Source organism: Mytilus galloprovincialis, chromosome 11 (genome assembly GCF_965363235.1).
Source record: "Mytilus galloprovincialis chromosome 11, xbMytGall1.hap1.1, whole genome shotgun sequence".
In the NCBI taxonomy this organism is placed as follows: Eukaryota; Metazoa; Mollusca; class Bivalvia; order Mytilida; family Mytilidae; genus Mytilus; species Mytilus galloprovincialis.
In genome coordinates this window covers 5,623,280-5,640,128 of record NC_134848.1, presented here as the reverse complement: position 1 = coordinate 5,640,128, position 16,849 = coordinate 5,623,280, and the positions used below count along the sequence as shown (strand labels likewise).

At 31.3% G+C, this 16,849-nt stretch overlaps 2 protein-coding genes across 2 annotated transcripts in view; both read left to right on the top strand.

Moving 5' to 3' along the window:
* Positions 1-14,146, top strand: part of LOC143051966 (uncharacterized) — a 50,508-nt gene extending 36,362 nt beyond the window's left edge. Inside the window, exons 9-11 of the mRNA XM_076224944.1 lie at positions 10,327-10,653; positions 13,576-13,866; positions 14,025-14,146. Of these exons, the coding sequence (XP_076081059.1) occupies positions 10,327-10,653; positions 13,576-13,866; positions 14,025-14,146 (740 nt within the window). The remainder of the gene's footprint in view (positions 1-10,326; positions 10,654-13,575; positions 13,867-14,024) is intronic.
* Positions 1-16,244, top strand: part of LOC143051535 (uncharacterized) — a 342,484-nt gene extending 326,240 nt beyond the window's left edge. The window contains exon 13 of the mRNA XM_076224427.1: positions 15,058-16,244. Within this exon, the coding sequence (XP_076080542.1) occupies positions 15,058-15,392 (335 nt within the window). The 3' untranslated portion in view covers positions 15,393-16,244. The remainder of the gene's footprint in view (positions 1-15,057) is intronic.
* Positions 16,245-16,849: the final 605 nt, after the last annotated feature.

Below are 16,849 nucleotides of genomic sequence, written 5' to 3'. Positions count from 1 at the left end.
CCAATTTTGTTTTTAAAAATCGGGCGGGTGGGAGGATTTTATATTTTTATTTTTATTTCTTATTAAACTTTCTTGTGACGTGTTCTTCATCTATATGCAAGTGTAATAATAAGCTTATATCATGTATATGCATGTATTAGGAATCATACATATTAATTTTTCAATTCTTATAAAAAAAATCTCTGATTAGCAACCACTGTTCTACATGTTATTGCTGCTTGAGAAACATAGCGAAATGCTCTCTTCAGTTGGACTACCTTCACCAAATGTATCTGTCTTTCTAAGTGATGTTTTTTTGTCTCCGTAAAATGAACCAAATATGCACTGGTATGCAACAAAAGAATTATGAGTACAGAATAAAATGAAAACTCAAACAGTTTTGAAAATAATAGGGTTGTACTTTTATGATTCTTCTTATAGATGCAAATGTAATTAATATGTAAAACATGACCTTAACAAAAAAGAAGAAGTTGTTTAATGACTCTATTGAAGGTATTATTGGGACAGAAGGTGTTTGCTATTTGTCAACAAAAAAACATTAGCCATGGGTAAACAGGTTGGGGACAACCCAACAAATGGGGAACTGTTACCCAAATGAGTTACAATCCCTCATGCTAAAAAGCAAAATTTTTTTAAACTGAGTCTTATTTCTTAAAATAGCACATATTCATGAAAAATGCATTAACTTTTCCAAAAGATTATTATCCTTATCTTGATTTACTGAAGAGATACAAGCCTATGAAAAATCAGAAAATTTCACTATTTTCTGGGCTTCTAACTTTTTTAAAACCCATAAAAAAAATACAGTTCGTTGGGAGAAGTTGTTTCATTTTCTATAAATTTGTGCCATTTTTCCTTAAAAGACCAATTTTTAGAAAATTTAGTTTTTAGCTCTATGAAATGATTACTCAAATGAGGAATTGTTACTCATTTGGCGGGTTATCCCCAACCTCGTAAATCTAAGTGTATGTTTGCTGACTTTTTCAACTCAATATACTGTCATAAATCTAACAAGTTCGTGCTTGTGTCAATTTTTTTAATCCAGTTATGTTTTTGTACCAATTCACAGTCCAAAATTCCTGCCACAAAGTAATTTTATCAATACAGAAATCAACGGTTTTCTAATCATAGAAATTTGTGTCATGCCGCGATTTGCGTTCTTGGACACAGCGTATTACTTGTAACCCGATTATTTCATGCCCTTCTTGTGTTCAATCTTTGTTATCGGTAGATAATTTTGTTATCATACTGATGCAGAATCATTTTAAATTATTTGAAGAAATACGAAAAACGAAATTTGCAACAGGAAGTTTTGAAGGAAACCAAATTTTTTACGGTTACCGGAAACGGAAATGAACAAAATCTGGAAATCGTAAACTTTTAAAAATAAAAAAATTGGGGCAAGCGAGGATGAAAATCTATCAATTAATTTTAATTGGCCTAATACAATATATGAACATAGTTAAATTTACTATTTTTGGAGTGTAAAAATTTCTTTGAATGTTTTAGATAAATTACGTGTTTTGATGGTCCTTTTGATTCTGTTTTTATTTTTCTACTCTTTACACTACACTTCTACACTATCTTATGAAACAAAAGTGTTCCTATTTAATTGAATAGTATTTTGGTAAATATGAATGAAAATATATGTGCTGCCACTCATTTAAAGCCTTTTTTCTAAAGAGAAAAGTACATATGTATACTTAATGAAGGTGTGATGAGATGATTGAAGCTGTTATTTTCCCACTTGATAACAGTTATGTACGTTTCGGAAACAAAGTTTGTCAACAAGTTGTAGGTATCCCTATGGGCATAAATTGTGACCCTTTAATAGTTGTATTGTGTTTGTACTGTTATGAATCACAGTTTATGACCAATCTAAGTAAAGACTCATCTAAATTGCATTTAAATAATAAATTCAACAACACTTGACTTACCCTTATCTTAATGATATTTTGTCATTAGATAATGAAGTATTTTATCAATACACTGCTTTAATTTACCCAAAGGAACATACTTTGAATAAATCAAATTTAAACGGTAATAACTGTCCTTTTCTAGATTTAGAAATTGTCAATTTTCCATTTCTAGATGGTGATGTTCCTTTGGCACTATCTTCAGTGTTTAAATTTCAAAGCTCGTTCGCTATGCCCATGTCTGTTGTTACGTTTTTTGATTTTAACGAACGTAATCTATGTATTACTGGTAAATTATTAAGCCAGGGATTTCGTTACCATAAATTACTTAAAACGTTTACTAAATTTGTCCATAAATATAAAGACTTGGTTTTGAAGTTTGGTTGTACCTGTAGAAAACTTATTTGAAACGGGATTAAGCACATCCTCATTTTTACGGAAATTTTGTTAACCAAAATTTAGAAACGATCCTAGTAAACTTATCGATCCTTCAAATAAACTTATTCTAAAAGGTTAACAATTCAACACTGTAATAAGATCATTGAATATTGTTTGTATTGGTATTAATTTTTATGTTGTTATCAGTAAATTAGAAGCAAACACATTCATGGATCTAAAGTATGTCGATATATGTACTTGGTATTGCACAAGGTCGTGTTTTTCCCTGACTGCTTAGGACGTTTTTATACTAAATCCATTGGATGTTGGATGTGTACGGATTGATAATATAGTCTTAGATGCATGATTTTTTATTAGTTGTTAGTTGCTTTGAACTAGCTGTCAGTTAACTGCGAGTACTCTCAAATATGTACTAAGTGTCGTTTTGTTGTTGGGATATACTTGTTCCCGGCCACGTCCACTTGTATTTAAAGTATTTGTATTTTTATCCATCTGATGAGTAAAGCCTTTTTCAACTGATTTTTATAGTTCGTTCTTATGTTGTACTGTTATACCACTGTCCCAGGTTAGTGGGAGGGTTGGGTCCCGCTAACATGTTTAATCACACCCTGTATTTATGTGCCTGTCCCAAATCAGGAGCCTGTAATTCAGTGGTTGTCGCTTGTTAAATGTGTTACATATTTGTTTTTCGTTTATTTTTGGTACATAAATTATGCTGATAGTTTTTTTGTTTGGATTGTTTATAGCTGACTTTGCGGTATGGGCTTTACTCATTGTTTAAGGCCGTATAACAGTGACCAGCAATTGTTAATTTTTGTGCCATTTTGTCTTTTGTGGAGAGTTGTCTCATTGGCAATCTTACCAGTTTTGTGTTTCTGTTGTGTCGTAGTTCTCCTCTTATATTTGAAGTGTTTCCCTCAGTTTTGGTTTGTAACCCGGATTTGTTTTTTTCTCAATCGAATTATGAATTTTGAACAACGGTATACTATTGTTGCCTTTAATTATATACTACATCTCCTTTATATATATACATAAGTACGTCTGAGTCAGGTGGTCGTGTGGTCTAGCGGGACGGCTGCAGTGCAGGCGATTTGGTGTCACGATATCACAGTAGCATGGGTTCGAATCCCGGCGAGGGAAGAACAAAAAATTTGCGAAAGCAAATTTACAGATCTAACATTGTTGGGTTGATGTTTAGACGAGTTGTATATATATATATATGTAGGACTCTAAAGTGCGATGGGGACGCTAAAGTGCGATGGTCACGCTAAAGTGCGATGGTATACGCTAAAGTGCGATGCATCTACACGCTAAAGTGCGATGGTCCGCGAAAGTATAGACGTAAGAAACGTAGTTTGATTATGACGTTATCAGTCGTTTATACAAACCAAAAATGAACATGCCGGAAGATAGATTCAGAATATTTTATTAACAATTTTTTCAATAAATGTCCATGACTTTAATACTAGTAATTGATTTAAACTTAACCGTTCTTTGTCGGCTGTAGCGCAATGTTTATTTTTTTCGAGTGCTGGAAGGACTTGTATTCTGTAGTGAACAAATTAACTAAATACATGTATACAAAACAGTATACGCATACTTATCCTGCTTCTATTAGAAGCAAACGGATACATTTGAAGCATTGTTTATGTGGCAGTTTACTTTTTGATCCTCGTTAAAATGTTGTCGATTTTAATAAAAGATACGTCCAACGGTAAAATAGACATACATGTTTTCAGGTGTGAATTATAAATTTTCTGCTTAAACGTTTGTTTGTACTGTACATTGTAGGAAAATAAAACATGTATTTGTTCTCGCTAAGAAAAAGGAAGCTAGGCGAACATTGCCTTTCTATCGCATTTGACATGATTAAAAGCTTATAAATAAAAGAATAACAATGTTGCATATTCCGACAATGAACGAATTTTGTATTTATAATTTTTCAATGACGACTGTAAGGAAGGTTGTAACATTGGTGTGAACGACAATATATACCAATTATCCAAATATTCAATACTATGAATACGCTCCAAATGGTTAAAAATTCATTTTACATGAAATTTAATATTTTGCGACACATAAATTAGTACCTTCATAGCAATTATTACTTCGTCGAACTTGTTTATTTAGAAACAATCACTTAAGCCTACCGGAAAATTATAAAGCCTATCACATATGTTATACTTTAGCATACTAGCTTTTGCAAAACTTTTTTAACCTCGATGTTTTAACCCCTCGAATCTTACCCTTTGGACCATCGCACTTTAGCGTGATACACCATCGTACTTTAGCGAACAAACAACCAACGCACTTTAGCGTGATACACCATCGTACTTTAGCGAACAAACAACCAACGCACTTTAGCGTGAGACACCATCGTACTTTAGCGTAGACCATCGCACTTTAGCGTGACCATCGCACTTTAGAGTACCATCGCACTTTAGAGTCCTACATATATATATATATATATGTGTGTGTTTTTATTTTCATTTTAGGTTTGAGTGAAGATGCGTTATGTCAGATCCCAAGTAACACAGAGTTGCTTCGTTTGTCTGTTAATTGTGAGACACGCATGCTACATGATTTGGCTCTCCATCTTGGAATGGAAGAAATGGTATGGAATGATATGGTAGAGAATTACCCAACAAATACACAGATGATAAAATTTTTGACACTGATTCATTTGAAAGAGAATGATGAAATAACATTCACAGAATTGGACAATGGATTGAGAGAAATGGAAATAACACCCCATAAATTATGTGTGGTAAGTAACGTTATTACTGCAATGGACTTGTGCTATGTGGTTTTTTTTTCTCTAAATTTGGTATATGGTATGGTTTTAAGGTGTACATGTCTGTCTTGTAATGTTTATCTGCAATTGACCAAAAAATTGCATTGGAAAGTACCAAGACCTAATAGAGACATATTAGCAATGTCATAATAAATTATAGATTCTAGTTTTTATGTTGTGTTTGTTTCTTTCAAATTTACTTCAGTTTACCTTTATTTGTCTTCGAGATATCATGTTTTTTTAAATTTTACTTCAGTTTTCCTTTATTTGTCTTCGAGATATCATGTTTCTTTCGATTTTATAAATATTGAATGACTCTCTATCTGAACATACTACCATCAGGTTGTTGTTGATAAAATTGAGAATGGAAATGGGGAATGTGTCAAAGAGACAACAACCCGACCAAATAAAAAACAACAGCAGAGGGTCACCAACAGGTCTTTAATGTAGCGAGAAATTCCCGCACAAAATTAATTTCGTAAAAGTGAAACATAGCAATCCTTGATACTGGTTTAGGCGTCGGCCGCAACATCAACATTAAGGTCCAGTCTATGGTTAGAGTTTAATAAAATGTCATTAACTTTTTCAATCCTTTCTGGAATATTATGAAATGAGGATAGATCCCAGTTAATGACCAAAACACAGCATCCAGTTCTTGTTGATATCGGGTTATATGACCGTAGGCAGTCTTAGGTCACCTCAATGGTTAATTAAATATCATCTAGACTAGAATACAGGGATGGGGTAATTGAAAATGTAATGGTAATTAAGTGTAATGCATTACAATTTTCCATGTAACTGACTGTAATGTGTAATTGAGCATTTGTTTAATTACATGTAATTGTAATTTAATTAATTACATTGAAAAAAGCATGTAATGAATGCTCAATTACTTTTGAATTACATTTCAATTACATAAACTTTTATGGTGTTATGGTGTTAAAGATAAGGATTTGTGTTTAATAATATAAATTGTAAAATAATTCTTTTTTTTTAAATATTGACATTACATACTTTTTTAATATATGAAGTCTATAATTTATACTGAAGTTAAAATGTATATTAATATTTATTTGACCTACAGATGTCTTTTTTTAATAAATATTATTTAATTATAAATTAAAAAAATGTGAGAATCATATATTATTGTTCAGTTTTTAAGAAAGATCTTTTAACTAAATAGATTGATAAGTAATTAATCACTTTGTTAAACAAAAACCAAAATAAAGTGTCACTGTGAAAAATCTTTCTTGGACAGTTCATTTAGAATTTAAAATTACTGCTCACAATCATTTTGTTAATTTAGTCATATTAGTATACACAAAAGGATTATAGAAATAAAAGTTAACAGCTGTAAAAACAAACAGCAATTACTCAGATTAAAATATCCAGTGGCAATGCAACTGTTACACGTATTTTTATCTAATTAGCAAAATATTGCTAATATTTAGACATTATACATACATTATTTGTACTAAAAAGTATTTTCAATATTGTGACAAGCACACTTTTTTTTATTTTTAATGTGAAAACATATATTTATGATTTATTTATATTATGCTTAATTTAAATGTCTTCATTTCTGAGATGTCAAAATACCCCTTGATGTATTGGCAAGTTAATAGGAACCAATTCCCCCTCCTTTCAATATGATAATCTTTTGATCATAGAACTTCTATGTTCTGATCAAGCAATATCTGCCACATTAGCGCCTGTCGAAAAGCTATTTAGAATTGATGTCAAAGTGTTCAGACCAGAGAGATTCAGACTAAATGACAAAACATTAAAATAGCTAATGATTATCAAATGCAAGCTTAAACTATGCTTACATGAATATTTTACACATGCATTATTTGTACATGTATAATATTGTTAAAAAATACCATGACGAAATGTAATGTGTAATTTAATTAATTACTTTAGTAAAGTAATTGTAATTTAATTAATTACATTTCAAAAACAGCGTAATGTGTAATTGATGTAATTGATCATTTTTGCAATGTAATGTGTAATTCAATTAATTACATTCCAATGTAATTGACCCCAAGTCTGCTAGAATACACACAAAATACTGATAAATATTATCGACCACATGCATCGTGAATTGTTAATTTAGGACTTTTTTTATAGTTCAAATATGCGTGTTAATGCCTCTTTAATGATAAATAGACTTTTTACAGTTAACAAGTAGATCATGTAGATAGAGTCTAAGGTTAAAGTTTGCTTCACATCAAATACTTTGTCAAACCTTCCTAGAATTTTATGAGACATTGGCAGAAGCTTTTTAATGATTACGGGTAAAAGATAATGTCTGATGCAATGTTTTGAAAATAGATTTTCATTTTCTGTATCCTTTTGAAAGATGGTCTTACTTTTAAGTTAACATTTACAGACATTTTGGGATTATTTTTTTTACATGCTATGTTTGTAAGCCTTCATAAAACTTGAACAGAAGTTTATCTTCTTGACCATGTTGACCGAGAAGTAGCATTTACAGAAAGAAAATCGAAAAATTATGTGTTTTACTGATAAATGGACTGAGTTTTAATTTAGTCAACATTACACTTTGACACACAGCAGCAATCGGAGCAGAGACAAAGGGTTCCGTGGAACCCCTTAAGAATATTTGAAATATTTTTTTACATTAGGCATTTCTGGTCCAGGAGAACCGTGAAGATTTGGATACAAAAGTTTTTTTTGTAATTATATTTCCTTTGTTTTTACTTACGAGAAATTGTTTATACTATATACGGTATGTGATATATATATAACTTTACACTTTTTGTTGATGTTAAAGTGAAACTCAAAATTCAGTATCGACTATTTTTTTGTCTTGGCGCTTTGCTACATTAGTTGGTCTTTTTGTAGGAATTGTTTAGTAATTTGAACTGTTATATCTGTGTGGGTTACTCACCCAATGGTGTCCCTTTAAAGAAAAGAAAAAAAAACTGTCACACGAGTGTGAGGCTTAACTGGCTATAAACCAGATTGAACATGCTTTCTTTTCTGAAAATGCATGTACCAATTAATGAATATGGCCGCTGTTTTTCACCTTTTCAGTTGATTGATATTGATATAAATTTGTCAAGTTTTGATAAGCGTCCTGTTTTTGAATTTGTCTTTGAGTTTGGTACTATACCTTTTTTACATTAATTTTTGCTTAGGTTAAGTTTATATGATATTAATCCTTGACCAAAACCGTCATAAGCAATGAGTAATTTGAACATGTCTTTATGATTTTGTCTGGACCCTTTACCTCTGTAATAACTGTACAAACTTGTTTCCACATAACATGGATCAATGGTAGATGTAACTTATCACCTTGACATAAATTAATGTTTAATATTATCGTATTTGCAGGTACGTCAGAGAAAACAAGTGAAATCTAGTAAGTACTTTGATATCTAAAGTTTTTTGCATGGTATATTTAAAAAGTGTTATGTTTTTCGTACTGTTCTGGATTAAAAAAAATTAAATAAATGTTATGCTTACCTTGGTACAATATCCGATTAAGGGTAGTTAACGTAAACAAAGGTCATCTTGCTTCCTTTTCATCTAACTGTGCAATTTTTTAGCTCACCTGGCCCAAAGGTCCAAGTTAGCTTTTCTCATCACTTGGCGGTCGTCCTTCGTCTGTCGTCTGTCGTACGTCGTTAACTTTTACAAAAATCTTCTCCTCTGAAACTACTGGGCCAAATTTAACTAAACTTAATCACAATCATAATTGGGGTATCTAATTTAAAAAAATGTGTTCGATGACCCAGCCAACCAACCAAGATGGCCGCCATGACTAAAAATAGAACATAGGGGTAAAATGTAGATTTTTGCTTATATCTCTGAAACCAAACCAATTAGAGCAAATTTGACATGAAGTAAAATTGTTTATCAGTGCAAGATCTATCTGCTCTGAAATTTTCAGATGAAGTGGACAACCCGTTGTTGGGTTCCTGCCCCTGAATTGGTAACTTCAAGGAAGTTTTGCTGTTTTGCATGTTTTGGGTTATTATCTTTATTATCTTGAATAATATTAAAAGATAGACTGTAAACAGTAATAATGTTCAGCAAAGTAAGATCTACATATAAGTCAACATGACCAAAATGGTCAGTTGACTCCTTAAGGAGTTATTGTCCTTTATAGTAAATTTTTGTAAATATTTGTAATCTTTTACAAAATATTCTCCTCTGAAACTACTGAGACAAATTTAACCAAACTATGGCTAAACATAGAACATACGGTTACAATGCATTGTTTTGTCTAGATCTTGAAAGCCTGAATAATAGTAGATAGACAAAACTATCACATAGGCCAAACGTTTTTACCAATTTTGTAGATGTTATTCTTCATGATTAGACATTTTTTCAGATACTATTATCAATACGTCAATCATATTCATTGTATAAATGAGCTCAATGTCACGCTTCTGTAATCAAGGTTGAGTTTTCCTGGTGAAGTCAATTGCTCCTATAAGTCATAGGCTCACTGTATTTGATATATCAAATGATTGTAAGGTATACATTTTCTTTAATAGTCCATTGGTCAATGTGTTGTTTGGTAATTTGCCGGGAAATAATGGGGCAGTTGCATTTGGTTTATGGCATGATTGTAAGGTTAAGATGTCCAACTGGTAGGTTTCCATTGACCTTAATCCCATTTTGAGGATTTATTGTTCAATGTTCAGTTTTGGTGGTTTGCTTTGTTTCCTTATTACTAGTATTCTGAAATGTATACATTGTATGTCTAAATTAAATTTTCGATTTTAACCACCCAGTGAATGAAATGACACTAATAATAATCGATCTGTAATGCTCTCTTAAATGCCGGTCATGACCCTTTAAGAATTATCCAGTAGGCGATTAAAATAATTGGGATGAGACAATAATTAAAAGTTGGCAGTCCAATTTGGGGGAAAATATGCCCTTGAATAATTATAAAATTACAATGAAGTAATGGGGGAAATATTTAGGTCCGATTTTCAGTTTCAGCTATTGTCTCCTTTCCAGAGAGCATGAATTGAATCTAGAAACTGTATACATTACCATATTTGCTTTTAAGTGCTAGTTGGAAAATAAATGCAACTCACAAGCATAACTAGCATTTGACTGTCCAGGATAAACAATATTCCATTGTTTAAAAAAGCATTCAAGGTAACACTGCAATATTATTCTTTGATTAGTTTTGAATACTTCTCTGTAGATATATTTGTTTTCTTATTCCAGGTATTCTTGATGATATTCTAGACTGTATTCCATCAGATGAAATTGTAGACAGATTAGCACCGCTGATTGGCAAGATAGTTTTTCAACTAGGAATAGAACTTGGACTCTCTGTAGAAGATTTAGAGAGTATTAAAGAGAAATGGGATCGTGATTTGACAGCACAGAATAAGGAAGTGTTATTTACATGGAGGAAAGATAGAACAGTGAAACCTACAATACGGGTACTTGAGCAAGCTTTTGTAAATATTGGTAAAGGAGCCAGGTGTTTAAAGGAGGTTTTAAAGGACGTTGATCCCAATACACTTAAAGCAGTAGAAATTGTTACAGGTAATACTATATGAAGGGTGTGAGTAAATAAAAAAAAAAGACAATCAGGTATTAAGTAAATAAGTTATTCAGTAAAGGAAATATGTATATCCTAGGTTTATATCAGAAATATATATAGTCAGTGTTAAAATAGTTTTGCCTATTATTATACAAAAGTATTGGTTAAGAGGTAAACAGTTAATAACCATGTGATTTTCAATTATGCAATGTCCTCTTTATATATATGTTACAGTAAATAGGTAAAATTAGGAATTACACGTAATTACTAAACAGTTCAGTAAATACCTATAATTACTAATCAATCAATTTAGTAATTACATGTATTTACTGATTGTGGATTTTTTTTGTCATTTCTTCAGCTATTTGCTATGATTTATTATACCTCAGTTTTCATTTTCTATACAAAATAAATACACAATATTTTCACTACTTTTCAAATTACAGGCATTGAACTATTGGACCGGTCAATAGTTTCCAACTATTGGACCTCAGTGAAACTATTTGACCGCAAGCGTCATTATATTTCACGGAATTTTAACTGCATCTACGGAATTGGATAATGTTGAGAAATACTGCGGGAATTATGACTTCGCGTTTTACCTATTGTATATAGGGTTGGCGTCAGTGCTGGACTTGAATATGTCAGAATATATATGAAGTCAACGTGAAACAGTATGGTTGTGTTTCTGCTTTTATATTATGATAATTGATTTAGCCCGACATTTATTGTCTGTTGTCTCCTTTGGTATAATAAAACCCTTACTGACTTGATATTCGTGGAATAGTAAGTTTATTGTCCCTTTGGATACAACTATTGACCTTGGCTACGCCTCAGGACAATAGTTGCACTTGGGGGACAATAAACCAATTATTCCACTACTGCCCAGTCAATAAGTATTCAATATTTGTTTTAAAATGTTAGACATAATTCAAGAAACCAAATGAGAAAGCAAAGGGGAAGGGATTGTAGAGCTTACTTTATGGTTAAGGAACGCGTTGCAGGGGACATGGCAATACCAGGCATCCGTCCATCCGTCAAGTCTTGTGAACGCTCTCACTGGTACAATTCTTGCCGGATTTTATAAAACTTATACTATAGGTTAATATCAGTAATATCTCGGACAAGTTCTAAAATGGTGGACCATCAACTTTTTTAATAGAGTTATGTCCCTTGGAAATATTAGATAAGTGTAATTCAGGGGACATTGGAACTCTTTCTTTTATGTATGTTGGCGTTTGTTTTTGTTGTAGTTCAGTGTTTCTGTTGTTTCGTTGTTTTCCTCTTAGAGTTGATGTGTTTCCCTCGGTTTTAGTTTTTTCCCCAGATTTGTTTTTGCTTAATCGTTTATGATTTTTGAACAGCAGTATACTACTGTTGCCTTTAATTACACAATGATTGCAAATTTCTTATGGCCATGACATCTTGAGTTACACAAAACATTAGACTTGACACATTTGTATATCTTTCGTACACCACCTGTTTTGCATGCACATGTCACAAATCTCAGCCAATCTCCGACTGACTGTAGACGAGCTGCTTTCCTTACTTTTAACTCGACCTGGGTATTTTCATCTTGCAAATCAAACTATTGCTGAGAACGTGAATAAATTCATAGAGAGAGATCCATTTAAAATTCCATCGTTTGAGCAAAGCTTAAATAGTTCATTTGTCTCTTCATGTTCCAAAACTAAACAGACATTTACAGAAAAGACTTCTTGGATCCCCACGTTCTCTATCAATACTAGAAAAGTTACGTTATTCCTGATATTAACAGGGCGCAAAATTTTGATGCTCCGGACAAGCATCTTTTCCGCTTTCTTTGTTAAGTTTGAGGCACTTGCATGATATCCCTGTTGATGCATTCTGAACGGATACAAATGTCACAACAGAACTGTAATGTTGAGTCTGTCTGATTATATACAAAACATTTCGTGTTCATAATGTAAGCTATGAAACTCATATGGATAGTGATCTTATACAGAGTAACTTTGAGCTTGTGGTATATCAGATCTCATCTAATGAAGAGATAACTGTATTGTATTTGAAGATTTAAGGACGTCCATCGTTAGTTTTACTGTCGCAAATTTAGTTTACCTGGCGACGCGGAGCAAAGCTTCAAATACAATACAGTTATCTATATTCTAATGCAAAACAAGTTCATAATTAAATTTCAATCATAATTTCAGTGTAAAATAGTTATAGACAAGGAGATAGAGAATTTTACGCTTGCTGTCATCCAATAAGAACACTTGTTACAAAATAATTGCATTAGAATGAGGCTTCTACTTCAGAGATTTGATTATAATGATAATCATCTCTTGTCTTTTTTTTTCTTTTTTTTTTAATTTTCAATCAAAACGCTTAATCTGCTGATTATAATGTTCAGCATTACCTTTGGCTTTAAGACTCACTCACATTTTTCATTGTACAAACAACTCTTCTGTAAATATGTTTTTTTTCATCTACCATTTAAAACAAATATGTTTAATACAGTTTCACATCAACGTATATTATAGAATGGTCACTTTTTCATACTACAATATTGTTTTAACAGTTAGTAAATAGATGTAAAAATTCATTTGAAATTTAGTGATTACTGGTAATAACTTGACAGTTTCAGGAATTACTTGTATTTACTAAGTGCATCAGTAATTACATGTAATTCCTAAATTTAAGTAATTACGAGTAATTCCTAATTTCACCTATTTACTGTAACATATATATTCCTAATTACTTTAAATTTCGAATGAAATTCAAATTGATTTAATCTTTGTATACATTTCATGGCAGTTTTCTTATATAAAATAATATGTTTTTTGGCAACTATAAACAAAAACAATGTAAGATAATTGTAAGCTTTTTTTAATTTGATGATCCTTTAAACTTCATTTTGGTTAATAAACCGATTTGCTCATTTACAGATAGAATCAGAGAAAACGAAAACAGAATCATACAGGACATACCAACCAGCCAAATTTTAGACCATATGATGACAAACTTGGTGATATCAGTAGATGACAGACGCCGTATTGAACAACATGCTGGACAAGATGATCAGAACAAAGCATTGTTGGATATTGTGATTAAAAGGAAAGAACCTGCTTACAGTGTGTTTATTGATGGATTACGTAATTATGGATACGAAGATATTGCTAATGACTTAAAATGTGATTTCAGTCCAAGTCCAACATCAGCATCTGCTGAAACTAAAGGTATGTCTGACGGGTTTATTATAAACACAAACAAAGAAGGATTTTTACTGAAACTATTTTTAAATGTTGTTATATATTCATTCAAAATAGATAAAATGTATTTGATTGTAAAGACTATCTACCAGATCAAAATAGATATAATGTATTTGATTCTAAAGACTATCTACCAGATCAAAATAGATATAATGTATTTGATTCTAAAGACTATCTACCAGATCAAAATAGATTTAATGTATTTGATTGTAAAGACTATCTACCAGATCAATTACGTCGTATTTAATTTAGCATAAGTATACTACTTTTCTTGCATACCAAAGTAGGTCACCGGTATATATGATGAGTCTTTCAGGACGAATTTCAGTTTCTGTGAAGTAACTATGATCTTAGACATTGTGACATTGAGTAATTATGATCTCAGACATTGAGATCAAGATTCTTTTCTACAGTTTAATGAAGTCACAATTCATTAAGTACCTGTTAGGAATCAGGCAAATATGACCTCAGATGAATTTCGCTTCTTAGATCCAACTGTAGAAAAGAATAGTGAACATATAGAATGCATAGGCATTAGTTTTGGTCAACTATAAAAAAAAATCAAATTGAGAGAAAATAGAATAACAAACAAATTGGTAATAAACTATAAATTGTAAATATGTATGTTTACCAGCTCTCTTTAAAATGTCAAACGCTTATCATATGTGTTTTATAAATACAGAGCATACATGTACATCTCATTTTGTTAGAAGAAATGTAAGATCTATCAATACTACATTCTATGTGGGCATTCATCTTATTCATGAGACATTAGATTTAAGAAAAGGGTGAATAAAACCAAAACAGTAGAAGGGCTACGCACCTGAAAAGTACTAAAAATGGCCAAATCCATCCAATGCCAACTTTGCCCGAATGAGTTGAAACCTTAGTTTCTGCATAATTTTAAAATTTATAAACGGTAAATTTAAGAAGGGTTTGTTTTAAATCATGTGAGTAGCAAAGTACTGAATACTAAGCTAATGATACTCTAGGGGACATATAATCCACCAGCAGAAGTATCGACCAAGTGATGTAAAAAAAATGAAAACACGTTATAAATTTCATGTGGTCCAAATCGCTTTTCTGAATTTAACCTCGTCTTTAGTCATAAAAGGTCAATAGCACTATCTTAAGAATTTTTTTTTTTGTATTTTGTAGGGTTATCAGTTTGGAATTTTCCATTATATAAAGTTCGTCTACAAAAGAACTACCTCAAGGTCATCACTGATATACAACACGAGAACATAGTAGATCATCTAATATCAAAAGAGGTATTGTTAGTTGATGATGGGAAGAAGATAGAATCTGGTAAAACCCCACAGGAAAAGAACAGGAATTTAATGGACATGCTGTTGCGTAAAAATGAACAGGGATTTAATGAATTTCTCAAAGCCCTACGAAAAGACTCAATTTATGCAGATCTAGCAGATCAAATAGAGAAGACAGAAGTTACTACCACAGATATGGCAACCCTTCATAAATGCTCAAAATAAAAGAAAAACTTTATACAACAAGTTAAAGACAGCTAAGACACACACATGTAAACAATGAATAGAAGGAGGTATTGTCAATCCAATGTTCAATGATTTGGTCACTTAAACCGCTAAGACAAACACATGTAAAAAATGAATAGAAGGAGGTATTGTCAATCCTATGATCAATGATTTGGTCACTTAAACCATCAAAGTGAATGAATAACAATATATTATTGATAACAATATTTTATATTAAACATATGTCATGTGTGAGTGTCATGCTTGGCAAGGAAAAAGATAAAATATGTACCCCTTTTACGAGTATTCATTCCTGTAAACACAAATCCCCCTACGAGTGTTCGTTCCATAACATATATGTTAATTATGAAGCAGTCATGACATATTCTATATTCATATAAAATAATTATAATGTATCTTAATATATTTATTGGAAACCAGTAATTGTAAAGGTCATATGCATTACTTTTTTTCAAAGGTCAAAACATATGGCTGTACGGCATATTTTCAACATTTATATGCCTCAAACTTCCTAAAATTTAGACCTATACTAAAATTATGTACTTCCTCTCACTTAACATTTGGTCTCAGAATTTAATTTGGCCGATATCCATGTGAATTTATACTGGTAAAGTCTCCAAGATGAGTCTCTTCCAGATGAAACATAGATATGATATCTGGGAACCAGTAGGTAAACAAAACATCTATCAATAGTATATATCCCAAAAGAGGCGTGGTTTGTGAAACAGCTGTTTTTACAAAGTGCAACCTAAAGGAAATGTCACAACTTGATACAATATACTATATGTACTATTTTGATAAATTTTAAAGAATCTACATAGCTGCATTTAGGTTATTATCAATTTTATTTCAGTCATAATTGCGTATGTTAATCTCTTAAAGCTGTTAAATGTTACTTTAATAGTCAATTTACATTTAAAGTCTAATGAATAATAAAGTATGTACATATGAAATAACTAATTCAGTGACAGAATCTTGTCCTAAGGATGTTTTTGTATTTTTTGACATTAACTTGTTGTATATTGTGTTTATCAAACAGCTACTTTTATATGTACATTTGTAAATAAAAATGCCTCTTCATAAATATAGTTTTGAACAAAAATGCAACAATATGCTCTTATTATGTAAATACAGTTGTTGCTAACATAACATGGTATTTCACAACGATATGCTCTTATTATGTAAATATAGTTGTTGCTAACATAACATGGTATTTCACAACGATATGCTCTTATTATGTAAATATAGTTGTTGCTAACATAACATGGTATTTCACAACGACATGCTCTTATTATGTAAATATAGTTGTTGCTAACATAACGTGGTATTTCACAACGATATGCTCTTATTATGTAAATATAGTTGTTGCTAACATATGGTATTTCACAACGGTATGCTCTTATTATGTAAATATAGTTGTTGCTAACATAACATGG